At 44.2% G+C, this 27,839-nt stretch overlaps 1 protein-coding gene across 4 annotated transcripts in view; it reads left to right on the forward strand.

The window, feature by feature from the left end:
* Nucleotides 1-17,452, forward strand: part of PRR5L (proline rich 5 like) — a 100,121-nt gene extending 82,669 nt beyond the window's left edge. For 3 of the 4 annotated variants that reach the window (XM_049890886.1, XM_049890885.1, XM_049890887.1), the window contains one exon: nt 9,229-17,452. In XM_049890886.1, the coding sequence (XP_049746843.1) occupies nt 9,229-9,623 (395 nt within the window). In that variant the 3' untranslated portion in view covers nt 9,624-17,452. The other variant, XM_049890888.1, reaches the window with a different exon arrangement.
* The last annotated feature ends 10,387 nt before the right edge of the window (nt 17,453-27,839 follow it).

Consider the following 27,839-nt stretch of genomic DNA (forward strand, 5'->3'; position numbering starts at 1 on the left):
AGTTCCTCCTGTGTCCCGGTAACCTGCCTCTGGGGAATTCCTCCCGAGGAAAATTGTGCCTATGTGGTGGTTGGTGCTTGTCTGATCTGCATCTTTGAGCAGTGATTTCGATCTTTTTCGTGTGCTTGGGGGTTCATTTTCCTGTAGCAATACCAGAAAGTGCCTTGACTGCGCCCACTTCCCAACTTGAGTGGAAAACCTACCCAGGATGGACTTCTCTTGCACTTAGGAAGCAGCATGGACTGTGTGGCCAACACAGGCTTGCTGTGTGACCAGATGGCATTGAGCTGCTGTCCCTGCTCTGTTCCTGTAGGTTCTACCAGGGCCTTGGCAGCAAGAAAAGGAGCTCCTGGCTTTGGGGACAAATCTTGTCCGGGGGTTTCCTCAGTGACAGTAAAGCTAGCGTTAGTGAGTGCCAGGCACTGTACTAGGCTCCCTGGAGAAGCTAGAGATGAAGCGAATCTGTTCCTTCTCTCAGTGAGATCAGAGGTGAGATGGATGTATTTGTCCTCTGGCTGCTGGAACAAAGCGCCAATGTACTTGGTACTCTGAGTGGCTTATAAAAAGAAAAATTTATTGTCTCACCGTTCTGGAAGCTAGGGGTCAGAAATCAGCTTCTGCGTTGATCCCTTCTAAGGGCTCTGAGGGAGAATCTGTTCCATGCCTCTCTCCTAGCTTCTGGTGACAGCCAGTGATCCTTGGTGTTCCTTGGCTTAGAGATAAGATGCACCACCCCACGTCTCTGCTTCTGTCTTCACGTGGCTGTCTTCCCTCTGTGTCCCCCTGCCTCTATACCTCTTCTTCTCTTTATAGGACACCACTTAATGCTGGATTAGAACCCACCCTACCCCAGTATGACCTCATGCTGACTTAACCCATAACAACTTCAAAGACCCTATTTCCAAACAAGCTTACATTCACAGGTACTGGGGTTTAGGGCTTCAACATATCTTTTTGGGAGACATAATTCAATCCATAACATTGAGGGAAAAGCCATATAATACGCCTTATAATAAAAGGCAATTCTTAATTATGCTCTCAAATGTAAGCCCCCAAAATGCAGGAATTGTAGGTTTGTTGTTCTATCCCCAACAACTGGAGTGGTGCCTGCACATAGTACGCACTCCAATATTTGCCAGATGGGTGGCAGGCAACTATACCCCAATGTCACTACCACAGAGAGGTGCAGAGATGGAAATGGGTCACTCAAATGGGAACCTGTCTTCCCCTCTTCTCAGACAAAGGGGAAAGGAGTAACCTGCAGTGAGGTTCCTGCCCCTTGCTGGGGCCTCTCCACTGCCGGGAAGGCAGGGCCGGCTGGCCGTTTTCACAGCCCCGTTCATGTTTCTCTGGAGACCGTAGTTTCAGCACAGCCACCACAAATGGGAGGTGCCAGCCCCAGCCTGCTCTGTGCCAGGTTCTTCCTCCTTCTCTTGCTTACTCACTCATTCCACCCTGGAGCTGGAACGAGCCAGAGTTGAAATGGCAGCTGTAGGAAAACTGGTCTCCTGCCATCCCCAGGCCAGAGTGGGGGTGAGAGGCAGTGTGTTGCCATTGCCCATGTTGCCATGGCGTCCCTGGAGCACTCTTTCCTGCTCTGGCTCACCCGATTGGCTCCACTCACCTAGGTTAGGGAGGGAGGATCCGGGCAAATGTCAGGACACCAGTAGGTTAGCTGGGCCATGACTGGGACATCTCTACCACCCTCTGGGCCTAATGCTGGGAACAAGAGCCAATTTGGAAGTTTCTTCAGTGAGGGCTCACTCTAAGTGGGTGTCTTAGTTTCCTAGTGCTGCTGTAACAGAAATACCACAAGTGGGTGGCTTTAAACAACGGACATTTTCTCACAGTTCTGGAGGCTGAAAGTCCAAATCAGGGTTTCAGCCATGTCAATTCCTTTGTAGTCCGTAGGCCCAGGTGTTCCTTGGCTATTTTGATATGGCATCTGTCTTCCTGCCCCTTCTTATGTAACTCAGAAGTGATTAGGTTTAGGACCCACCCTACACTGTCATGACCTCAACAGATTGATTTATTATACTACGTTAGATTGTATTATGGAAAGTGATTACATTATATCAGAGTAAATGTAAGGTAATTTATATACATTACATTAGATTATATCTACAGTATCCCATTGCCATAGAGTTGATTCCAACTCATAGCAACCCTATAGGACAGAGTAGAACTGCCCCATAGGGTTTCCAAGGAGCAGCTGGTAGATTCCAGGGGCCGACCTTTTTGGTTAGCAGCTGGGCTCTTAAACACTGTGCCACCAGGACCCCATCTACAAGTTTAGGAGTTAGGATTCCAACACTTATTTTGAGTGACATAGTTCAGTCCACCAGAGGGGATACCTTTCCCTGTCTTTCCAGCTAAAATAAGCATAACGCACTTTTGTCAAATTACACAGCAAAGGCCCTAGGTGTTATTCTTGGACCAAGAACAAACCTTGCCTCTGAGAGTTATCTCAGGAGGGGGGAGAAAGGGAAGGAAATGACCCTCTTGATTATTTTTTTAATGATTAATATTTCAACAGATGTTTATTGAGACCCCGTTCCAGGTACCTTGTGAGGTGCTGCAGATATGTCAGTGAATGAAACAGACCCATCCCTGTCCTCTAGAGTGCAGGGTCCAGTGCGGAGGTCACAAACAATAGGCAATGACTCAGCAGTGTACAGACACTCCGAGCAGGGGAGTACGGGGCCACGGAGCCCAGAGCAGGGAGATTTCGCCTGGACCAAGAAGTCAGGGAAGGCTCCCTGGGGGAAGTGACAATCATTATGGTGCCTGAAGGATGAATACAAGTTCGCTGAGTTAGAGAAGACTATCCCAGGCAAAGGGAAGGACCTGTGGGAGGGTTGTGGGGAGGGAAATGGATGAACAAGAGGGTGGAGTGTTTGAGGAACTGATAGAGCTTCAGAGTCGCTAGAGCAACAAGTGCAAAGTGGCTGATGGCAGGGGAGGCCCCTAGGCACAGACCATGTTCTGGGTACTGTACTGGGTGGGCTGGGTACCATGCCACAGAGTAGGCACTCTTGTTACCATTTTACAGGTGAGGGTTGTGGTCACTTGGGTATTGGCACCAGGATTCCAAAGCCTCAAGTTATTTACACTGTACCAGCTGCTCCACACACCCCACCCTAACCGCACCTCACATCTGTCAACTGTTGGGAGGTGACTTTGTTGAGGAACAGGTGAGGAAAAGATCCTTCCCCTCCCATTCCTTAGCCCATGACGTGTCCCAGGCTAGGCATTCATCCCAGACTTGGATACTAAAAAACTAACATGACCACTGTGGTGCTCTTCCTTACCAAGGATACCTCCCTCCAGATAGAGAGAGGATTCTCTGGGTCTTAGTCTTCCATTCAGCAAACTGGGGGCGGTAATGTTTATCCTGTGCATGGGAAGGGGTGTTGAGATGCCCAGCTGAAGTAAAAAACATAAGGCAATGTGTTGGATGTGAGAAATCCCTGAACACATGAGAGGGCTCTGCCATGGTCCGCTTGGGACCTTAGTAGGGTAGGAGTGGTCAAGGGCAGCTGGGACGATCACCTCAAAAGCCATCCCTTATTAAATGCCTGTCACATTCCAGGTACTGACCAGATTCTCGGCACGCGTTCATGTCATTCTCACACGGCCTGCTGAGGAGTAGGTGCTCTTGTTACCTCAGGCTCAGAGTTATTAAGAAATGTCCCCAGGGGCATACATGAGTAGGTGACCAGAGCCAGAAAAGAAAAACAAAAACCAGTTGCCTTTGATTTGACACCCCCTTCATGACAACTCCCATGTGTCACAGTAGAACTCTGCTCCATAGGGCTTTTAATGGCTGATTTTTCAAAAGTAGATTGCCAACCCTTTCTTCCAAGGCACCTCTAGGTAGACTTGAACCTCTAACCTTTTGGTTAGCAGCTGAGCATATTAACCGTTTGCACCAGCTAGGGACTCCAGAGAAGAGGTTTTTCCAGGGGGCGCTTACTTACCACACCCAAGTGCCCAAGCATGTTTGGCGTGGAGGGGTTCCTGGGAAATCTCTTCCTGCCAGCCAGGCTATAGGGTTTAAGAAGTAAGCCTCACCCCTGAATACGGAAGACTTGCTTCAAAGAGAAAAGATGAGTCTGAGGGCTAGAATGGAGAGTATATGTGTGCGTGTGCATGCATGTGCTTTTCTAGGGTAATTGGAAGTGTGGGAGTGAGGAAAATAGTGAAATCTTTAAAAAAAAAAAAAAAGGCAGAATCTCCAAAGGTTGAGCCACATTCTACCTTCCTGGTTCCAGAAGTTTCCAAGCTGCTGTTCTGGCTGATAACAGGGCCATCCCGCGTAAACGCTCCGAGTGCTTGATTTCTCCCACACAAAAGCCCTGGCCCTGTGCATGCCCCTCTCAATTGTGTCTCTGGGGGAGGGCCCTTTCCTCCTGTGCATGAGTGCCCCCACACACATACTGTAATGACAGTATGACAAGGAGGCATTCATTGGTATTCAGGTGCCCCAGCCTGGAGAGGGGCACCCACAATGGGCTTGGTGTGCCGCGGGTCACAATGGCTGCATTATGGCAGCTGCTCCGGTGGGGCTGGTCGGCAAGCCTGAGAGATCAAAGGCCTGGGAACCGAGTCCCCAACAAAGGACCTGAGCAACGCCTCATCCAGGCTTTGCTCCTCTTCGGGTTTGAAAGGAGCTGGTGTGTTTTCACTCTGGTGCATGGGGGTAAATGCCAGTGCTCAGCAGGGCGCCTGGTGAGTGAGGAAGGAATAAAGGCTCCCCCTCCCCCACCCGTGAGAAAGGCCAGGAGAAGGAAATGGCCTGAAGGTAGGTGTCCAAGAGGTGGCAGGACCCAGCCTTCTCCCTGCTAAAAGGGCACTGCTGCAGGGAAGGACCTGTTTTTAGGCACTGGGAGACACCCACCCTTCCATATTAGATTTCCTTCCCTGGGGGAAGGGCCCAGCCCTCCCAGTACAAAGAAAAAAGAAAGGGAAGAAAGCAAGAAGCAACAGTGTGGTTAGCTGTCTGTCAGCCCCAGGCCTAGCACTCTGTTTAGTGTGAAGGCCCCCAGGCCCCCCAAGGGGCCCAGCAGGGGCGGACCACAGTGGGACGCAGCCAACGCAGTTGCCTGAGGGTTGGCTCTGGAGTCTGCTTGGAGCTTAGCAAGGAAACACTGTCTGCCCAGGGGAATCGATGTAGTCATGCGGGCCCTATGGACTCAGCTCTGCCCACACCCAGGCTTGGGAACCAAAACAGTCTGCCCGGAAGGAAGAGCTTGTTGGCCTGTCCCATGAGTCATCCGCTGTGAACAGCCCAAAGGAGAGAGGCGGAGGCAGCCATGGAAAGAGCAAGGCCTTTGAAACCACAGAGCTGGGCTCCCTCTGTGTGGCCTGGAGCAAGTTACTTAACTTCTCTGAGCCACAGAGACCCACAGAGGCTCTGTCCTTTAGAGAAAGCTGCTGGTCTCAGGGCAGGGCCAGGCAGAACTGCCACCTACTGTTGTAAGGGCTCCAGCCAGAGGTGGCCTTGTCCCCCTGGAATCACTCTAGATGAGGACTCATGTGTACCTCACTCTCTTCCATCCCAAACCCCATCCTGGCACTTGCCACACTGTACTGCCATGGCCTGATTATGTGTCTGTCTCTCCCTCAGACTCTGAGTTTGTTGAGGGCAGGGACCATGTGGCTCCCCTCTGCACCCCAGCACCTAGCATGGAGCTCTTCTGTGAGTGAACGAATGAATGAATGAATGAATAGCCAGTTTGGGTACAATCTGTCATCTGTCACTCTCAAGGGAGCACAGACCATCCAAAATGCCACCTCTTTATACTTGTCCTCCTCTGACTCCCCAGAGCGCTCTCATCTGTACCTCTGTCCTGACATCAGCTACCTCTGACCTGTTTTAACAGAGCCATTTGTGTGCGGGCCACCCAGTGGTAATGAGCCGGGTCTCTCCTGTCAGCCCTGGGCTTGGATCCTGCCACCATCACTTACTGGCTGTGACTGTAACGTTATTTAATATCTCAGCTTCAGGTTCCCCTTCTGCAAAATGGGCTGAACGATGGCGCCTACTTCACAGTGGCTGTTTTTTTCTTTTTCTTTTTAAGATTTGAATGAAATCATGCCTGCGAAGCAGCTTCTTTTGGGTACAGTACATAGCACGTAGGGGACGGTGGTGGTTCTGTGGTGGAATTCTCTTCTTCCATGTGGGAGATCGGGTTTGACTCCTAGTCTTCTGCCAGGCTGGTTGTAGGGTTGGAGCCACAGCACAGGCTTCCCAACAGCCAATCTTAAGTGCTTGCTTTTAACAGCAGCGTGAGAGAAATGAGTTGTTTCTAGAGTGTTTTTTTTTTTTTCTTTTAAGGATGCTTCTTTAATGGGGTTCTTGCTTCTTTGAACTCTTCCGGTGCTTCTGTTTTATAGTTATGGATTTTTCCGATCATAAAAGTAATGCACGGTTATTGTGAAAATGTAGATCGTTATAGAAATGTCCGTGGGTTGGTGACTATAAGCACCCACGCCTCATAATCTCTGTTTTGCTGCCATAGATTCTCCCTTTTCAGTTGCCACATGGGGTTTTGTCTCATAATCACCTTTCCCCAAAGAGGGGGCCAGATAACCCGCTTCTCCTGGATAGTACCAACCTCTTGTCCTGTGTGGGGTGGTGTTTGCTATTAATTTGACCTTGGCAGGTGGGTTGTCAGTGCCCGGAGAGGTACCAGGTAGAGGGGGGAAGTGTCAGCACTGCTGTTTAGTACCTAAGAGAACGGGAGCTGAGCCTCAGTTTTCCTCCTCTGTATAATGGGGATAATAAGGCCAGCCCTCCCTGTTTCAGAAGGAGATTGGAACTAAACAGTGAGACAGTGGATATGAACACACTCAGTAAACTTTGTTGTTGTTGTTGTTGTTAGGTGCTGTCCAGTTGGTTTCGACACATAGCAGCCCTGTGTACAACAGAACGAAACACTGCCCCGTCCTGTGCCATGCTCACAGTTGTTGTTATGCTTAAGCCCGTTGTTGCAGCCACCATGTCAGTTCATCTCACTGAGGGTCTTCCTCTTCTTCGCTGACCCTCTACTTTATCAAGCATGATGTCCTTCTCCAGGGACTGGTCCCTTGTGATAACATGTCCAAAGTATGGGAGATGAAGTCTCCCATCCTTGCTTCTAAGGAGCATTCTGGCTGTAGTTCTTCCAAGACAGTAAACTCTAGATTCTACATATTATTCCCAGTATAATATGCAGAACCTAGGTTTCAAAAAACGATTATTGTTACTGCCAAATAGTTCCCATGGGGCTCTGTGCTGGTAGATGTGGTGACCTCATCCTAAGGGGTAGGATCCTATTCTCTTAGTGCTATTTTCATACATTCACGTATGTTCAGGGGCAGTGGTCGTTCAGTGGTAGAATACTCACCTCCCATACGAGAGATCCAGCTTTGATTTCCAACCAATGTACCTCGTGTGCAACACCACCGGACAGTCAGTGGAGACTTGCATGTTGCTGTGATGCTGAGCAGGTTCCAGCCAATCTTTCAGATTAAGAGAGGTTAGGAGGAAAGGCCTGGAGATCTACTTCTGAAGAATCAGCCAATGAGAACCCTATAGAGCACGGTTCTACTCTGACACACATGGAGTCGCTACGAGTCGGTACAACAACATATATGCTCAGAACACTGTTACCCCTGCCTCTCTCTGGGAGTCCTACTGCCTTGAAGGCCCATGTGCTATGTTCATCCGCCCTGGCAAGTCTTCTGATTATCCCCAGATGGAGAGGTTTTCACCTGTCTTCAAACCCTATATACTCGGCTTGTCCTGCCCTTGAGGTACCTACCGTATCGTAGTTGTCTGTGTGCTTTGCAAGGGCAGCCCAGGAAGAGTGAGGATCTGGAGTGAGACAGACCCTGTTGGAATTCCAGCTCTACCACATTCGCTATGTGGCCTTGGGCAAGTTTTGACCTCTCTGATCCTCAGTTTTCTCATCTGTAAAGTGGGAGCTAACAATGTATCATGACTTAGGTTCTGTTTTTTGGAAGATTTAAAAGATGAATGCATGCCAAAGGCTAGCTCAGTCTCTGGAATGTGGTGAAGCCTAAAAATCAGATGATTTGTGTTTGACTTCCTCTTTGTGTTTGCCTCCATGGAACCATCATGGAACCCAGTCCATTCTCTGTTGGAATCCAGAAGAATTGACTTGTACAGAATGAGGGCTTCAGACCATTGACCCGGCTGGAGAAGGGACTTCGGCAGTCTTGGTTCAGAATGATTTGGGGGATGGCCCCGCTGCCCTGGCTTTGACACTTGAAGCTCTCCCCGAGTACCTCTTCATCTGGATTTAAGCTTATGAGGCTTCACTGAGTTCATTTGTTGACAGAGCAGAGGCCACAGTCTCCTGAATGGATCCAGACGGCTTCTTTTGGAAGCTGGCCCAGCCAGTGGCAGGTCTTCAGAGGGGGACTGGTTGGATGGGAATGTAGGGCAAATCCAATGAAGCTCCCAGAGCAGCTGAGAAAGAGCAGAAACTCCCTTGAACCTAATCTATCAAGGAAAGTCTTTTGGTGAGCTTCTAATATTGGGGAGGAGGAGGAATCAGGGCAGTCTGTGGCCTAAGCAGGTACAGTTGCAAGAGAAACATTTTGATGTTGCCAAGCTTCTCTCTTGCATTTGAAATGGAATTATTTCCCTCATTTCTCGTTCAGATTTCTCATCGCTGGGGTATAGAAACGCAACCGATTTTTGCTTGTTAATCTTGTGTCCTGCAACTTTGTTCAGTTCCTCTATTAGCTCTAGAAATTTTCTTATGGACTCTGGAATTTTCTATATATAGGATCATGTCATCTCGAATAGAGATAATTTTACTTCTTTTCCATCCCTTGCACTTTAGCAGGGCTGTACCTTAAACTGCTCAGGAGGTTGAGTTACCACCTCCTTCTCCCCCCAGACTTACGCTCACCTACTAAACTTTCATTCTGTTGTGCACAGGATCTCTATGAGTTGGAACCGACTCAACGGCACCTAACCACAACAACACTAAGCTAAAGATTGATGGTTCAGACTCATCCAGCGGCACCGCAGGAGAAAGGCCTGGTGATCCGCTTCTATAAAGATTACAGCCAAGAGAATCTTACAGGGCAGTTCTACTCTGTAATACGTGGGGTCACCATTGAGTTGGAATTGACTCAATAACAACAGGTTTGCTTTTTTGTTCTTTTGCCCCTCCCCGTTGACCACCTTTGCTGATTTTTCTCTTGCAGCCAGACGGCACTCCAGGGTCCGGCCCAAGGTGACTCTTCTGAACTGTGCCTCCCCGATGACCACAGTCAGCCGGCCACTGAATGAGATGGCACTGACCCCACTGACAGAGCAAGAGGGGGAGGCCTACCTAGAGAAGTGTGGCAGCGTCCGGCGGCACACGGTGGCCAATGCCCACTCAGACATCCAGCTGCTGGCCATGGCCACCATGATGCACTCAGGCTTAGGGGAGGAGGCCGGCAGTGAGGACAAGTGCCTGCTCCTGCCACCCAGCTTCTCCCCACCCCACCGCCAGTGCTCCAGTGAGCCCAACATCACCGACAGCCCTGACGAACTGGAGGAAGTAGCGAGGGCCAGCCAGGAGGACGAGGAGCTGAACTTTGCTTCCCTCAGCTGAACCCCACCCCCTACAAGGGCATCCCAGTTCCTGCTTAGCAACCAGAATGAGGATGGCTCCATCCCCATGGACCACCAAGGGGCTCTGTTTTCGGACATTGCTGTCTTATTTCTTTTAGGGAACAGGCCTGGTCTGGATCAGCCCTGGGGGAAATTCCTGTTGTAAACCTTTTTGTTTGTGGTGGTGACCATCACTTTGAACTCACACAGACCCAACTGCCACAGAAGACCCAGTTGCCTAATGTTCACCTTCTGACTTCAAGCCTTACCTGCCTGGCTCAGAGCCGCATCTTGGGGGATTTTTCCCTCAGATATGGGACAGTCTGATGATCCCAGCAACGGGAGGCTTTGTGGATCACCCGTAAAACCATCAGGAATGTGCCTTTGGATTCCTTGTGATGCAAAGGCTTACGCGTAAAAAGAGGTGGTAGACTGGTAACTCCTTTCTCCTATTTTGTGTTATGTGAAAGTAGACTGCAGCCCTTACGAAGCAGGACTCTGGGACGTGCCTTCCTAGTTTTAGTTTCAGAAGTACAGGGAAAGAGTTGCCTGTGGAAGGTGAGGGTCCCTCCTACAAGTTGCCTACGCAAAGGCCTTTGGTTTTTGGCCCAGGAGGCACTGAGGCTGGAGAAGCTCTGTCTTACATTAAGCCTCAGCACTTCCCACTCAGGCTTCCTTCCAAACTCAAGGAATGAACCTTGGGTCGGGTAGCTGGTGCCTTAATTCTGTCTTATTTCAGAAACTGAGTTTTCCTGTTGTGGGTATAAGAGGCTGGTGGATGCAACCACCTAGTCTGTTCCTGGATTTGACTTGAATTTTTAAAAAGTGTATAGTTAAAAAAAAAAAATTGTTTGCAATATTTGCACGTAGAACCTTGCACTGTTCATTTCCAATGGGGTGTGTACTCAGACTCACAAACCAGCACACTTCTGGGAAAGGGGACTGGAGGTGTGGTTAAGGGTAAAGTGGACTGTGGAGGGCAGGCCAGTAGGCTGCAGAGCTCTGGAAGCAGCTTCTCTCAAACCCAGAATGGCCTGTAATTTCGTGAGTATCATGGTTTATATAGGAAAAGCTGTATTGGGGGAAGGAGACTCACCTTGCCTCCTGAGCAAACGGTTGTACCCAATGGAGAGTCTCAGTTCTTTACCAGTGGGGTGTGATGGGGGATATGTGGGCAGAGCCTTTTGGAGGGATATCCATTCCCCGTGATTAAAGAAGTGCCCAGAAATACCTGGGATTTCTAAAATGTGGGGCCTCAAAATGTTATTTTGGGCACCAGGCTTTGGTACTGTGCTGTGTCCTTCACTGTTCCCTTCAGGTCTGAGGGCTTTTTATCCAACTGGAATCCCTGTTCTCTTTTTTCCATTGGTTTATTAGTCCCACTGAGAGTGGCTCCAGAAAGAGAGGGCCCCCCTTGACCCTCCTGGCACCTTCTGGGAATCCTGTTAGTCTTTGGATGGGAGCCAGCTTGGCTTCCAGTATGGTAGGAGGAGGCGGGGAGAGGGTGAGGATCAGTTTAAGCTGCCAGCAGGGTAAGAGGAAACCTTCTAAGCCCATCGAAGTCTGAAATATGACCATCGTTGTGCTTTGGATGGCTGGAAATTTGGAAATTGTGTTTTAAGAGTTGTTTAATTTTCATCCAGCTAAGAGAGTGAAGGAAAAGAAATGTTCAAGGGAAATCTGAGAATTACAAACAAAAAAAAATCTCTGTGTATGTGTTGGATAAAGTCCAAAAGTTGACTAATACACATTAGCAAATGGAACATCAGTAGGTAACAACACCATGATTTCTTTAACTGATGGCTTCTGTCTTTATTAGTATACTTAGCACTTGAGACTAGTATTTATTGATTGAGGCAAAGTAATTCATCATCTTGGGTTTGCTTTTTTAGTTTACAAGGTTAATGACATATTTTTTTTTAAATGCCTTTTCCATATCCCAAGTGCTTCTGATGAGGGCAGCAGTCATCAGTTAAATATATAAGCTATTAAGTTGAGAGTGGGAGTATCAGTACAGACCCAGAGTACTTAACTGCTGATGACTGTTAGTTTACAGCTTTACATTAGTGTACAAAAGTAAATACTTTGTACACAAAGTAAATATTTTTACTTTTTTGTGCAGTAAATACTTCAGACTGTACATATAAAAATTTTGTTGATGTTTATGGGCATTTCAATCATCAGAGCTACTACAAGAGTGATAGCTATAGTGTTTTTAACCACCTTTTCTCCCCTTTATGACACAAAGATTTCTTTCCATTATTTATGCTAGAGTTTCCTGTGGCTGAGCTTTAATGACAGGAAGCAATCACGACTCTAAAGTCTGAATGAGCTCACAGGGCACGAACGGTCTCATATTGTCTGCCTCCAAAACAGGATTCAATAAACATCATTTTGTACATGTCACCCTGCTTTCTTGATAGGTACCTCAGGCGTGTCTTGATGGAATTCATGAGTGCAGCAAATTAAAATCTTTACTTGTCCTGTCCTCTAACTCTGGGCCTGCTTTTCCTGCCTCCAGCTCCCTTTTCCTGTTGCCTCCACTCCAGAACTAGGAAGCAGCCTTAGCACAGCCAGTCTCCCCTGCGATTTGTTTGCCATCTTGGACTGGATTGACAAAATGTCATTTCCTGGGGAAACAGCCTGTGTGTGGTGCTTAGAAAATACTGAATAAAAGCCTCTAAGAAGCCAAGGCCTCTTCAAAAACCAGCTTGGTCTCTCTTCCTGGAGTGACTGACCCAGAGGGAACACTTCTAGTGTTTACTGATAGACTATCTCTTCATACATTTCTTTACAGCTTTGTTTGGCAGAGGAAATTTATAATATTTTACTCTGCATAAATTCTTCTAGACGCATGTTAATGGATTGAATTGTGTACCCTCACAAAGATATGTTTCAGTCCTAACCCCTAAGACCTATCAATGTGAAATAGGATCTTTGAGGATGCTCTCAGTTAACATGAGGTCACACTGGGGTGGGGATGGGCGCCTAATCCAATATGAGAGATGTCTTATAAAAGATGAGAAGAGACACAGAAGCAGACACAGAGGGCAGATGGCCACGTGAAGACGGAAGCAGAGATGGAGGTACATTGCAGCTACAAGTGGAGGAACTCCTGGGGCTACCAGAAGCTGGGAGAGACAAAGGATCTGCTTCTAAAGCCTTTAAAGAGAGCATGGCCCTACTGACACCCTGAATTTGAACTTCTAGCCTCTGGAAATGTGATAAAATAAATTTCTGTTCTTATAGGCCACCCATGTTGCAGTACTTTGTTACAGCAGCCCCGGAATCTAATACAGTGGGCTGTAGCAAAATTTGAAATGTGAAAGACAGCTCCCTGCCTAACTGACTGCACGAGATCCATATTTGTGCTCATTCCAAAGGAAGGTGACCCAACAGAATGTGGAAATTATCGAACAATATCATTAATAATCACATGCAAGTAAAATTATGCTGAAGATCATTCAAAAATGGTTACAGCAGCACATGAACGGGGAACTGCCAGAAATTCATGCCCGATTCAGAAGAGGACATGGAATGAGGGATATCATTGCTGATGTCAGATGGATCCTGGCTAATAGCAGAGAATACCAGAAAGGTGTTTGCCTGTGTTTTATTGACTATGCAAAGACATTTGACTATGTGGATCATGACAAATTATGGATAACATTGAGAAGAATGCCAATTCCAGAGTACTTAATCGTGCTCATGAGGAATCTGTACATAGATCAAGAGGCAGTCATTCAAACAGAACAGAGGTTACTGCATGGTTTAAAATCAGGAATGGTGTGCATCAGGGTTGTATCCTTTCACCATACTTATTCAGTCTATACACCGAGCAAATATTCTGAGAAGCCAGACTATAGGAAGAAGAACTCAGCATCAAGATTGGAGGTAGACTCATTAACAACGTGCAATATGCATATGACACAACTTTGCTGAAAGCAAAGAGGACTTGAAGCAGTTACTGATGAAGATCAAAGACGACAACCTTCAGTATGGATTACACCTCAAAATAAAGAAAACAAAAATCCCCAACTGCTCTGACAGGGATCACAATAGAGGGTCCTAGATCACAATAGAGGGAGTGAAATGTAGAACAAAATTCAAATTCACACACAAAAAAAGACTTGCTGGTTTGACAGAGACTGTAGAAACTCAGAGTATGGCCCCTGGATACCATTTTAACTCAGTACTGAAGTCACTCTCGAGGTTCACCTTTCAAAGATCAGACAGGTCTATAGGGCAAAGACTAACACATGTGAGGAATGTGCTTCGTAGTCCAATCATGTATATGAGACTAAATGGGCACAATAGCCCAAAAGCAAAGATGAGAATGCAGGAAGGGGCAGGAAAACTGGACAGATGGAAACAGGGAACCCAGGGTGGAGAAGGGGAAAGTGTGGACACATCATGGAGTTGGCAACCAATGTACAAAACAATTGGTGTATTAACTAATGAGAAATTAATATGCTCTACAAACTTTCACCTAAAGCACAATTAAGAAAACAAATATCCTCATAACTGAACCAATAAGTAACATCACGATAAACGGAGAAAAGATGGAAGTTGTCAAGAATTTGATTTTACTTGGATCCACAATCAACGCCTAAGGAAGCAGCAATCAAGACATCAAAGGATGCATTGCTTTGGGCAAATCTGCTGCAAAAGATCTCTTTAAAGTGTTAAAAAGCAAAGATATCACTTTGAGAACCAAGGTGTGCCTGACCCAAACCATGGTATTTTCAATCACCTCATATACATGTGAAAGCTGGACAATGAATAAGGAAGACTGAAGAAGAATTGATGCATTTGAATTATGGTGCTGGTGAAGACTGCTGAATATACTATGGACTGCCAGAAGAAAGAACATATTTGTCTTGGAAGAAGTACAGCCAGGATGATTCTTAGAAGCGAGGATAGTGAGACTTCATCTTGATTACTTTGGACATGTTATCAGGAGGGACCAGAAAGGACATCATATTTGGTAAAGTAGAGGGCCAGCAAAAAAGAGGAAAACCCTCAACGAGATGAATTGATTCAGTGGCTGCAACAGTAGGCTCAAACATAGCAACAATCGTGAGGATGGCACAGGACCGGGCAGTGTTTCGTTCTGTTGTGCATAGGGTTGCTATGAGTTGGGACCAACTTGATGGCACCTAAGATAACAAAACATAGCAGCATGAATCTGAGACCTCTGAAGGCTTAGTAGGAGCATTGGAGGAGCTGCGACCTACACTGAAAATCTGTGGGATGTAAAGACAGTGTACATTTTTGTTGAGCCCTCACAGGTCATAACTATGATAAATGCTGAGCAGTCACCTCAGTAGGTTCCATGTCACTGGTGCCATTCAACCATATTCATTCATCCATCCACTCATCCATCTGTCAAATATTTGTGGAGATTCCACTGTGTAGGCACTTTTCTTGGCGCTAGGGATACAATGATGGACAAAGCACCAAGTGCCTGCTGTTCTGGAGCTTACAATCTAGTTGGGGAGACTAGCAATCAGGTAAATGGAAGTATTTTGATAATGGAAAACATAGGAGAAAAAAGTGCCAGTAACTAGAGGAAGATGAGAAAACACTTAGGGATGTGGCTGGAGAAGATCTCTCTAAAAGTTGGCTTGAACTAAGACCTGGTTAACAAGAAGGAACCAGCCTTACAATTTGTAGTTGTTTCCTATCGTTACCATAATAAATTATTACACACTTAGTGACTTAAAACAACACATTTATCTTACAGTTCTGTAAATTAGGCATCTGACACAGGTCTCACTGGACTAAAATCAAAGCGTCCTTAGGGCTGTGTTCCTTTCTGGTGGCTCTAGGGGAGAATCCCTTTCCTTGCCTTCTCCAGCTTCTAGAGGCTGCCTGCATTCCTTGGCTCATGGCTGCCTTCCCCCACCTTCAAAACCAGCAATGGCAGGTTGAGTCCTCACTCTAATCTACCTTTTACTTTTAAGGACCCTTGTGATTACATTGGATCCACCCAGATAAAGCAGGGTAAATTTCTCCATCTCGAGATACTTAACCACATCTGCAAAGCCCCAGTAGCCATGCAAGGTAACTTATTCACAGGCTCCAAGGACTGGGACGATTAGCACTTGGACATCTCTGGAAAGCCGTTATTGTGCCCACCACACAACCTTCAGTTTTTGCTTCCTCTTCTGGTTACCTGTTAGTGGGTAGAAAGTTCCTAATAGACCATCTTTGCTGCTCAGGAAGCCCCTTGCCACCTGCCCATCTGCGGGCAGTGAAATCGTAGGGAAAAGAGCAGGAAAACAAGACGGACAAAGAGGGCTCACCCGGTATTTGTGCTGACTGAGGAGCAGTAGTGAGTTCACTATAGCTCTTCAGTTGTTGATTAGCTGTTGTTAAGTTGGTCCCTGACTCATGACAACGACCCCCTTTGGGACCCAGTAGAATTGCTGCATAGTTTGACTGTAATCTTTACGGAAGCAGCTTGCCAGGCCTTTATCCGTGGTGCCACTGGGTGGGTTCAAACTGCCAACTTTTGGGTTAGCAGCCAGTCGCAAACCACTTATGCCACCTGGCCTCCTTTAGTACTTTTGAAAGTTCCCAAATACCATTGAGCCCCCATTCCCACCTAGGTGGGGATCCCCTGGTGGGTCTAGCTCTCTAGTTCAGCCTGGGCACAGCTCCTCCCTAAACGTTTCCTCTGGTCTCTGCCCCTTCTACAGCTGTGTGAAGATTTCTGTCAGTGCTGCCCTCTCAGCTCAGCAGGAAAAAGGCCAGCCACAGAGTGTTTGGGGGGCTCTGGGAAGATGAGACTGCAACTTTCTGATGGTCCAGGGGAGACTGGGTAGCCCAGCCCATGGGATTTAAAAGCCAACCTCCACCCTCCACAGCGTGGACTTCCATGTGACAATGATTCTTGAGGCCCTGGCTCAAATCTTTCTTACTTCCCTTCTCATATGTCTGTCAGGCCCTCATCCTTCCTTGTGTGATTTCTACAGTTATTACTTACCATATACCTCCAGAAGTCCCTGGGTGGTGCAAACGGTTGATGCGCTCAGCTGCTAGCCAAAAAGCTGGAGTTTCAAGACCACCGAGAAGTAGCTCAGAAGAAAGGCCTGGAGGTGTACTTACAAATAGCCATTGAAAACCTTGTGGAGCACAGTTCTGTGACACACATGGGGTTGTCATGGGTCAGAATCAACTTGATGACAACTGGTTTTTACTGTTACATCTCCAGACTCTATCTTTCTAAAATACAATCCCTGCTTAAAACTTCTCCCTGGCTTTCAGTAAAATCCACACACCTGAATTTGACTTCAGGGTACTTTATACACCAGCCCCTACCTGCTGTTTCCAGCCTCATTTGCTACTGACTTCCCTGAGCAAGTGTCAGCTCTGCAGGACTGTTGATTGTTTCCAGAAGCCACCATCCAGCTCCACGCCCTCCAGCCCTGCTCTGGATGCTCCTTGGCCCTCATGGCCGTGTTAAGACATGTGCGGGTCCTAAACGCAGATCATCTGTGGTGCCCTCTCCTCGGCTTACTCACCCGTTCCAACAGGATATGTGAGTTATATGTATATGTGTGTGTGTGTGTCTTAGCTATCCATGATATAACTTCTTTTTAAATGTGACTATAACATTAGCAATTGAATGAAAAAGTGGCGTATTCCATTTTAGAGGAATGAGGTGAACTGGGTTATAAGATTTTTAGTGGATGCAGGGTACTAAGATTTTTACTATATACCACATTTTCCACAAAAAGAATATTCCACATATTCTATAACAAAGACAATGAGTCAGTGAACTTAGTTGTTTCAACAATTAATGTAAAATTCTATTGATCTCCCACGAGGAAAAATTGACTTCTACCAATTTTCCTTTAAATGGTTCAGACATAATTTTGATGCTTGTTTCATAATAAATGCTATAATTATAAATGAACATATGAAAAGATGTCATGAAAGAAAATTTAATGATCAGAAAATATTACAACAAATTAATATATTTTATTTTTAGATAGATCTTTCATGTCTAACATGTTATAATTAAAAACATTTCTATTCTTTGCTTTTACAAATTCTTCAGTGATTTTGTCACAGTTAACCTGCCAGACAATATCTACTTCCATTCATAATAAGGATAATTAATCGAGTCTTTCTTGAATCATTGTTGTACACTCGCTTTTCCTTGTGTTATGTCTGCTTTGGCATCTATGGGTTTTTGCTTTAGACAACTGGTGCCCCCTGTTTTGTGAATGCCCTAAGCACGTGTCTACCTTGCTTATTGAGTTATCCATCCTTGCTTCCCTGAAGGCTTCCCCTAGGCAGAAGGAACTCTTCCGGCCTCTATACTTTGTCAGATGCTAGCCCTGGGAGGATTAACATCTACAAGCCTGCTGTTGTTTTTGGGTGCCATCAAGTCAATACCAACTCATAGTGGCCCCATGTAACAGTAGAGCTTCCCCATAGGGTTTTTTTAGCTATGATCTTTATGGGAGCAGATTTCCAGGTCTTTCTCCTGAGGAGCCATTGGGTGGGTTTGAAACACCAACCTTTCAGTTAGCATGCCTAGGGCCTAGCAATATGGAGAAGATTCCAAGTCCTATGCATTGAGCAAATTAATGGGATGATTAATAGAAAATGAGAAAGGATAGCTAAGTTAGAAGCATGATCTTCTCAACCTGCTAAAAGGTGAGATACTGTTTGAGAGTTTCTAGAAAAGGGGAGGAACATAGTAGCTGCTTCTCTCACTTTTCTCCAGGTGCTTCTCGAAAACAGCTTTAACACAAGAACAGGTTGGGGGTGGGGGGTGGAGTTACTCCGGTATCCTGGACTGTGGATTGCATATGCAGAAAAAAATGCTTTGTTTAAAAACTGTAAGCTATAAACTTGGCTTCTAAAGGAATATTTTAGTGATATTAAGAATTATTTAACTACCAATAATTTAATAAATAATAGTAATAATTTTGTCTTTAGAACCTGTGTTCAGTTGAACTTACAAATTCCAAACCCTTTATTTATTTATTTGGCTTTTAAATTAAAAGTTCAGCTTATGAATTTTCTTATTTTTATCCTCAAAGATTTTAGCAATCACTTTGGAGGAAGCTTTAAATAAAGGTTGGTCCTATTTACAAGCCTAGCTCAGCACTTCAAACACTTTTAAATACATTCATAAATTCAATCCATTTATTTATTTTTTAGTACATCAGTGTTCCTGACAGCAAACAAAATACTCCTAAATCTTAAATTCTCACAGAAGCTAATAAATTAAACTTATAAATAAAGGAAAGCTTAAATTCCCTTAAATATTTTTTTATGCTCTACTTAAATTGAAATGTCACTATAAAAAACATAAGTCTAGATTAATTACTCAATTACACATTTTAAAGTGGAGTTATAAAACTGTCACTCTAGTAGACCCGGTTCTCTTAAATATCATAAGTGCCTAAAACACCAAATATGCACAGATTCCTTCCTAACAGAAAAATATTAGTGCTGTCGTTTTTGTCTCTCTTAAATCTTTCTACACTTAATTCTAAATCTTTCTGGTGTGTTGGTTGTAAAGCTATTGTCTCTCACCTTCAAGCCCTCTTCTATATTTTGTGATGCTGGGGCAGGGATGCTACAAACCACATTTCTGTTTTGCCAGCTGGGTCCTTGTTAGGCTCTGCCACGTGGGGGTGCTAGAGAAAGCCTGGGAAGCAGGAAGAGTGAGAAGAGACATACCTGCTCATCTCTCTCTTCCATCTTTGCCAACATTACCTGGCAGGGACAGTTTTTTTCAATAGCAGCAGTTAGTTCCTATCTGCAATTTTTCTATACTCTCAGAACCAGCCTCAACATGCCCCCTCAGAGATACCAGCACCAGCCAGTGTATGCCCCTCCTCAGAAGTCTGAGGCCTAACTCTCAGGCCCCTTCCTCCGAGCTTCTAAATTTCAATACCCCCCAATTTTTCTGCTTCCTGAGCTCTAGATGCTTACACACAGTCATTATACCAAAAACAATTAGTGCGATGTTCAACCATTTCAAGAGGTAGCATATGATCAGGAACCGGTGGTCCTGAAGGAAGAAGTCCAAGCTGCTCTGAAGGCGTTGGTGAAAAACAAAGCTCCAAGAATTAATGGAATATCAATTGAGATGTTTCAACAAACGGATGCAGCACTGGAGGTGCTCACTTGTCTATGCCAAGAAATTTGGAAGACAGCTTCCTGGCCAACTGACTGGAAGAGATCCATATTTATGCCTATTCCCAAGAAAGCTGATCCAACCAAATGTGGAAATTATAGAAAAATATAAATATCACATACAAGCAAAATTTTGCTGAAGTTCATTCAAAAACGGCTGCAGGAGTGTATCGACAGGGAACTGCCAGAAATTCAGGCTGGTTTCAGAAGAGGATGTGGAACCAGGGATATCATTGTTGATGTCAGATGGATCCTGACTGAAAGCAGAGAATACCAGAAGGATGTTTACCTATGTTTTATTGACTATGCAAAGGCATTCGACTGTGCGGATGATAACAAATTATGGATAACTTTGCGAAGAATGGGAATTCCAGACACTTAATTGTGCTCATGAGGAACTGTTACACAGATCAACAGGAAGTTGTTCAGACAGAACAAGTAGATACTGATTGGTTTAAAGTTAGGAAAGGTGTACATCAGGGTTGTATCCTTTCACCATACCTATTCAATTTATGCTGAGCAAATAATCCGAGAAGCTGGACTATATGAAGAAGAGTGGAACATCAGGTTTGGAAGAAGACTCATTAACAACCTGCGTTATGCAGATGATACAACCTTGCTTGCTGAAAGTGAAAAACACTTGAAGCACTTACTAACGAAGATCAAAGTCCACAGCCTTCAGTATGGATTGCACTTCAACATAAAGAAAACAAAAGTCCTCACAACTGGACCAATGAGCAACATCATGATAAACGGAGAAAAGATTGAAGTTGTCAAGGATTTCATTTTACTTGGACCCACAATCAACACCCATGGAAGCAGCAGTCAAGTAATCAAAGAACACATTGCATTGGGTAAATCTGCTGCGAAGGACCTCTTTAAAGTGTTGAAAAGCAAAGATGTGTGCCTGACCCAAGCCATAGTATTTTCAATCTCATCATATGCATGTGAAAGCTGGACAATGAATAAGGAAGACTGAAGAAGAATTGACGCCTTTGAATTGTAGTGCTGGTGAAGAATATTGAACACACCATAGAGTCCCAAAAGAATGAACAAATCTGTCTTGGAAGAAGTACAACCAGAATGCTCCTTGGAAGCAAGGATGGCGGGACTGCATCTCACATACTTTGGACATGTCGTCAGGAGGGATCAGTCCCTGGAGAAGGACATCATGCTTGGTAGAGTACAGGATCAGTGGAAAAGAGGAAGACCCTCAACGAGGTGTACCGACATGGTGGCTGCAACAATGAGCTCAAGCACAGCTACGATTGTAAGGATGGCGCAGGACTGGGCAGTGTTTCATTCTGTTGTGCATAGGGTTGCTGTGAGTCAGAACTGACTCGATGGCACCTAACAACAACAGTTGCTTACTGTAGTTACCACTTCTGTGTTCCCTTTTCTTTTTTTAATTATATGATATCTGATTAATAATTCCTTATATTAAATTCTATTAAAATAACTGATATGGCTTTTGTCCCCTGACTGGATAGATCCTGAGTGATGAACTGGAGTTAAAAATACCTACTAAAGAAGACAATAACCATCCCAGCTAACTGAGGTTACTCACTTCCAGAAATTTCTTCTAGGCATGAGACCCAGAGATACAAACATCCAGGGTGATTCTTCTTATTCCCACCTAAGAGTCATCTCAAGAAATGTTGGTCAGTCAACATCATCCTGAATGGAGAGACTCTGAAAGCATTCCCCTTTAGGTGGCGAACCAGACAAGGATTCCCTTTATCACCACTCTTATTCAGCATTATGCTGGAGGTCCTAGCCAGAGCAATTAGGCTAGACAAAGAAATAAAGGGCATCCAGATTGGTAAGGAAGAGGTAAAAGCAACTCTATTTGCAGATGACATGATCTTATACACAGAAAACCCTAAAGAATCCTCAAGAAAACTACTGAAACTAATAGAAGTGCTCAGCAGAGTATCAGGGTACAATATAAACATACAAAAATCAGTTGGATTCCTCTACACCAACAAAAAGAACATTGAAGAGGAAATCAAATCAATACCATTTACAGTAGCCCCCAAGAAGACAAAATGCTTAGGAATAAATCTTACCAGAGACGTAAAAGACCTACACAAAGAAAACTACAAGACATTACTGCAAGAAACCAAAAGAGACCTACATATTAAGTGGAAAAATATAACTTGCTTATGGATAAGAAGACTTAACGTTGTAAAAATGTCTATTCTACCAAAAGCTATCTATAGATACAATGCAATTCCAATCCAAATTCCAATGACATTTTTTAATGAGATGGAGAAACAAATCACCAACTTCATATGGAAGGGAAAAAGGCCCTGGATAAGTAAAGCATTACTGAAAAATTAGAACAAAGTGGGAGGCCTCTCTCTACCTGATTTTAGAACCTATTATACCGCCACAGTAGTCAAAACAGCCTGGTACTTGTGCAACAACAGATACATAGACCAATGGAACAGAATTGAGAATCCAGACATAAATCCATCCACCTATGAGATGCTATTTAACAAAGGCCCAAAGTCAGTTAAATGGGGAAAAGACAGTCTCTTTAACAGCTGGTGCTGGCATACCTGGATATCCATCTGCAAAAAAATGAAATAAGACCCATACCTCACACCATGCACAAAAACGAACTCAAAGTGGATCAAAGACCTAAATATAAAACCTAAAATGATAAAGATCATGGAAGAAAAAATAGGGACAACACGAGAAGCCCTAATACATGGCATAAACGGTATACAAAACATTACTAACAATGCAGAAGAAAAACTAGATAACCGGGAGCTCTTAAAAATCAAACACCTATGCTCATCCAAAGACTTCACCAAAAGAGTAAAAAGATTACCTACAGACTGGGAAAAAGCGTCTGATCTCTAAAATCTACATGATACTGCAAAAACTCAACTACAAAAAGACAAATAACCTGGTTAAAAAATGGGCAAAGTATATGAACAGGCACTTCACTAAAGAAGACATTCAGGTAGCTAACAGATACATGGGAAAATGCTCACGATCATTAGCCGTTAGAGAAATGCAAATCAAAATTACAGTGAGATTCTATCTCACTCCAGCAAGGCTGGCATTAATCCAAAAAACACAAAAGAGTAAATGTTGGAGAGGCTGTGGAGAGATTGCAACACTTATACATTGCTGGTGGGAATGTAAAATGGTACAATCGCTTTGGAAATCGACTTGGTGCTTCCTTAAAAAGCTAGAAATAGAACTACCATACGATCCAGCAATCCCACTCCTTGGAATATATCCTAGAGAAATGAGCCTTTACATGAACAGATATATGCACACCTATGTTCGTTGCAGCATTCTTTACAATAGCAAAAAGATGAAAGCAACCAAGGTGCCCATCAACAGATGAATGGATAAATAAATTATGGTATATTCGCTCAATGGAATACTACGCATTGATAAAGAACAATGGTGAATCTGTGAAACATTTCATAACATGGAGGAATCTGCAAGGTATTATGCTGAGTGAAATTAGTCAGTTGCAAAAGGACAAATATTGTATGAGACCACAATTATAAGAACTCGAGAAATAGTTTAAACAGAGAAGAAAATATTCTTTGATGGTTACGAGAGTTGGGAGGGAGGGAGAGGGGTTTTCACTAATTAGATAATAAAAAAAAAAGATAAACTATTTTATGTGAAGGGAAAGACAACACACAGTACAGGCGAGATCAGCACAACTGGACTAAACCAAAAGCAAAGAAGTTTCCTTAATAAACTGAATGCTTCAAAGGCCAGCGTGGCAGGGGCAGGGGTTTGGGGACCATGGTTTCAGGGGACATCTAAATCAACTGGCATAACATAATCTATTAAGAAAACATTCTGCATCCCACATTGGAGAGTGGCGTCTGGGGTCTTAAACACTAGCAAGTGGCCATCTAAAATGCATCAATTGATCTCAACCCACCTGGAGCAAAGGAGAATGAAGAGCACCAAAGATACAAGGTAATTATGAGCCCACGAGACAGAAAGGGTCACATAAACCAGAGACTACATCAGCCTGAGACCAGAAGAACTAGATGGTGCCTGGCTACAACTGATGACTGCCCTGACAGGGAACACAACAGAGAACCCCTGAGGGAGCAGGAGAGCAGTGGGATGCAGATCGCAAATTCTTGTAAAAAGACCAGACTTAATGGCCTGACTGAGACTAGGAGGACCCCAGAAGTCATGGTCCCCAGATCTTCTTTTAGGGGAAGACAGGAGCCATTCCCAAAGCCAACTCTTCAGACAGGGTTTGGACTGGACTATGGGATAGAAAATGATACTGGTGAAGAGAGAGCTTCTTGTATCAAGTAGACACATGAGGCTATGTTGGCATCTCCTGTCTGGAGGGGAATGGACATGAAAAGAGAGAGTGGAGGGAAGAAGTGTGCTGTCTCATTAGGGGGAGAGCAGCTAGGATTATATAAAAAAAAAAAAAATTTTATAGCAAGGTGTATATAAATTTTTGTATGAGAGACTGACTTGATTTATAAACTTTCACTCAAAGCACAATAAAAATTAAAAAAAAAAGTGATTGCTCCTTAGTTGACTGGTAAAGTGTACTCCACTCTTGTCAGAGCTCCCAAGGACCTTGAACCCTATCTATTCAATGACTTCATAACCTAAAAAGATTGATTTTGTAGCTCTTTTTCCTGGATTACACAACTGCCTAGTTCTTCAGTCTACCTTCAGAAGTATGTCTTTCTCACCGAGTCATTAATTAGATTGGCTTTTAATTTCCTTCCAGCGTAGGTCTACTGACCTTTGAGAGGAATCCTAAGCAATGTAAATATCTTGAACCTGTTAGGCTCCTGAATTCGTTCATATTCTCAGGACCATATAACTCTTAACAGTGTCCACATTTCTGATGTTAGTTAAACATTTCAGATGGCTTCGTCTGTGGTTCAACTTGGGAAGTCACTCCATTCTCTGCAGACTGAAGTAGGATCAAGTCAACGGCCTGCCAACAGAAACTTTTGCTGTCCATTCAAGGGCAGTTTTGGGCAGGGCTCAATAAATGGTAGCGGCATAGGGCTTCTGGTTCTGGCCATAGGGGAATAGTTTGTGTTGGATTAATCTTCCTCCTAAAGCAATAGGAAAGCTGGACAAAACATATAAAATAATGGTTTGAAGGCATTGGAGAGCAACCAGTATAGGGAGGATTTGAGGGCTTATGATCCTTGAAAGAAGAGAAACATAGGAGGCAAGCTTCACATTCACCTTGGTTTTTCCCCCTGGAGGACATTTTTCGAAATCACTGGTTGGCGTTTAAAAAAGACTTCAACTATTTTTTTCAAAATTAAAAGAGCCACTGTATGATAACCAAAAAACCAAGCCATTGCCGTCGATTCCAACTCATAGCAACCCTATAGGACAGAGTATAACTGGGCCATAGAGTTTCCAAGGAGTGCCTGGTGGATTCGAACTGCCAACCTTTTGGTTAGCATTTATATCTCTTAACCACTACACCATCAGGGTTTCCCCACTGACTGGTAGATGTTGCTATTATCAATAACTTAAAGAATGGTAAATTTGATCAGTGAAGTGAGTTCTTTAATTAAGTTAATCAAAAAGACATATTCTTGGTGGGAAAAAATAAAGTAGAAGGAAGAAAAGAAACATCTATAATCCCACTCTTAGAGATAACCACTATGACGATTATGTTACAAAATTTACTAAATTTTAATTTCTCTTAAAAAGAAGGACCTGAAATGAAGGAAGGTGTTGCTGAACTTCAGATGTGTGTTAACAACAGATATTAGCTCCTCAACGACCCCTCTAAAGGCAAAAAAGGAGTTATGAAGAAACATTAACTTTGGGTTCAAACACATGGTTTTTCTATTTATGTTCATGTTTGTTGATGAGCTCCAAGTAGACAATCGTTTCGTAAAAATCAGAGGATATTTCTGATGCTTAAACAAACAAAGCACATGAGTTTTTAAATTAAAAACAAAAGAACAAAGTTTAAAACCTTAGTCAACTTTTAGGATGAACTTCTAAGGGCAATTATTAGGGATTGGCTAGTTTGTAAGCAAAATACCTACAAAGATGACAAATCACTAAAAATTCGGAAGGAAGTGATTGTAGCTAGTGCCTAAAATAAACCCAAGGCCACACAGAATTCTGAGTATCACCCCTTTTTCTCCTCCCTCTGAATTAACTGGTTCCTGTTTTTGAATGTATCTGCTGCAGCCTAAGAACTACCACGCTCTCCTGCTTCCTCACCCAGAAGTGTAAGGGCTCACACATTTCATGATCTGCTGTCTTCATTTTAGATGAGGCCTATTCACTGCTAGGAATGATTTCAGACTTCTTACTGTAAGGCTGAGATGGTCCCTGGGTGATGCAAACAGTTTACATGCTCAGCTGCTAACAGAAAGGTTGGGGGTTCGAGTCTACCCAGAGGTACCTCGGAAGGAAGGCCTGACTTTCTACATCAGAAAAATCAGCTATTGAAAATCCTATGGGGCACAGTTCTACTCTGACACACATGAGGTTGCCTTGAGTCAGAACTGACTTGATGGCAACTGGTGTTACCAGGCAGAAAGTTGGACACATGTCCTTTCAATGTCATACTGGGAAATTGCTTAGCAAGTCCACCCAAGGGTTATTTAGTTTTCTGAAGGAGTAGATCTATGTTTGACTTTGCTGTTTATTGTTCGATTAGAGCCTAGATACCATGGAGTTACCTGTTAATTTGTATTTTTCTGTCTGGTAGGAGAGGTAACCCCAAAGGCTATGGTTTTAGTAGCTTGCAGCACGTTAACCAGTTTTGCTTGTAACCTAGCATTCTTATTCTAACATTCTTTATTTGTTTTAAAATGCCTTTCCGGGTAGATTACATAAACCGGTTTTCCTCAGATAGTCTTGGAATCAGCTTTACCATCTAACTGGTTCCCTGATAAATTAATGAACCGAATAAAACCTTTGACAACAGTCCATTCTGTATTTGACTAAGAGCCATGATTTTAACATTTGAAAGGTATACTTTGACACAGCTGATAGACCTCAGCTCATACTTTTCCCTCCATCTACTGTCATTACTATTTTTTATTGTGTAGAAGAATCACTTGGAGAGCCCATTTAGAAGGCAGACTCCCAGGCCCCTCCCCGCCTTACCCCCTTGTTGTTGTTAGTCAAGTTGGGTTGATTTATGGTAATCCCATGTGCAACGGAATGAAATGTTGCCTGGTATTACGCCATCTTGGTTGTTGTTATGTTACATTCGAGTCCATTGTTGTGGCTATTGTAGTGCCTTCCAACCTAGGGGGTTCATTTTCCAGCACTATATAGGACAATATTCTGTTGTGATCCATAGGGTTTTTATTGGCTGATTTTCTGAAGTAGATTTCCAGGTCTTTCTTCCTAGTCCATCTTAGTCTGGAAGCTCTACTAAAACCTGTCCACCATGTGTGACCCTGCTGGTATTTGAAAATATTGGTGGCATGGCTTCCAGTATCCAGCATTATACCAACACAAAAGCCACCACAGTATGACCAATTGACAGCCAGATGTTGCCCCCTGGCCCCAGGGTTTAATTCAGGGCATTTAGGGTGGAGCCTGGTGATACGCACTTTAATAAGCAGCCCCAGGAAATTCTGAGGCTGGTGGTCCTCAGAACAGACTCCTTCCCAGTGAACTGGGTAAAGATTATGCTTGTAATGTTGTCTTGAGTCTCACTGCCCAGAGTGGACTGAGCCAGCTGGGGTTAAACATTTAGGTCTTAGGATGGGACTGGAGTCCAACAGTCCATTTTCCTAAAGCTCAACTTGGATGTGGCAATTGATCTCAGATGCTCATCCCCCTGTACCAGTATGGGCAGGTGTGGGGGAGACTAGGAATCTGTACATATATAGATTGAAGCACATGAAATTGCCAATAGTCCACTGTTTATTGACCTGTTAACATGGCTATTTCATGAGGTTCGACCTAATAACAATTCCTCAGGTGTTTCTAACTTGAAGCTGCAACCAACTTGCAAATATGACAACTGAGACAGACGGAATTTTCAAAATGTAGCAAAAGTGCTTTGTAGCTTTCATCAGAC

Source organism: Elephas maximus, chromosome 7 (genome assembly GCF_024166365.1).
Source record: "Elephas maximus indicus isolate mEleMax1 chromosome 7, mEleMax1 primary haplotype, whole genome shotgun sequence".
Taxonomy (NCBI): domain Eukaryota; kingdom Metazoa; phylum Chordata; class Mammalia; order Proboscidea; family Elephantidae; genus Elephas; species Elephas maximus.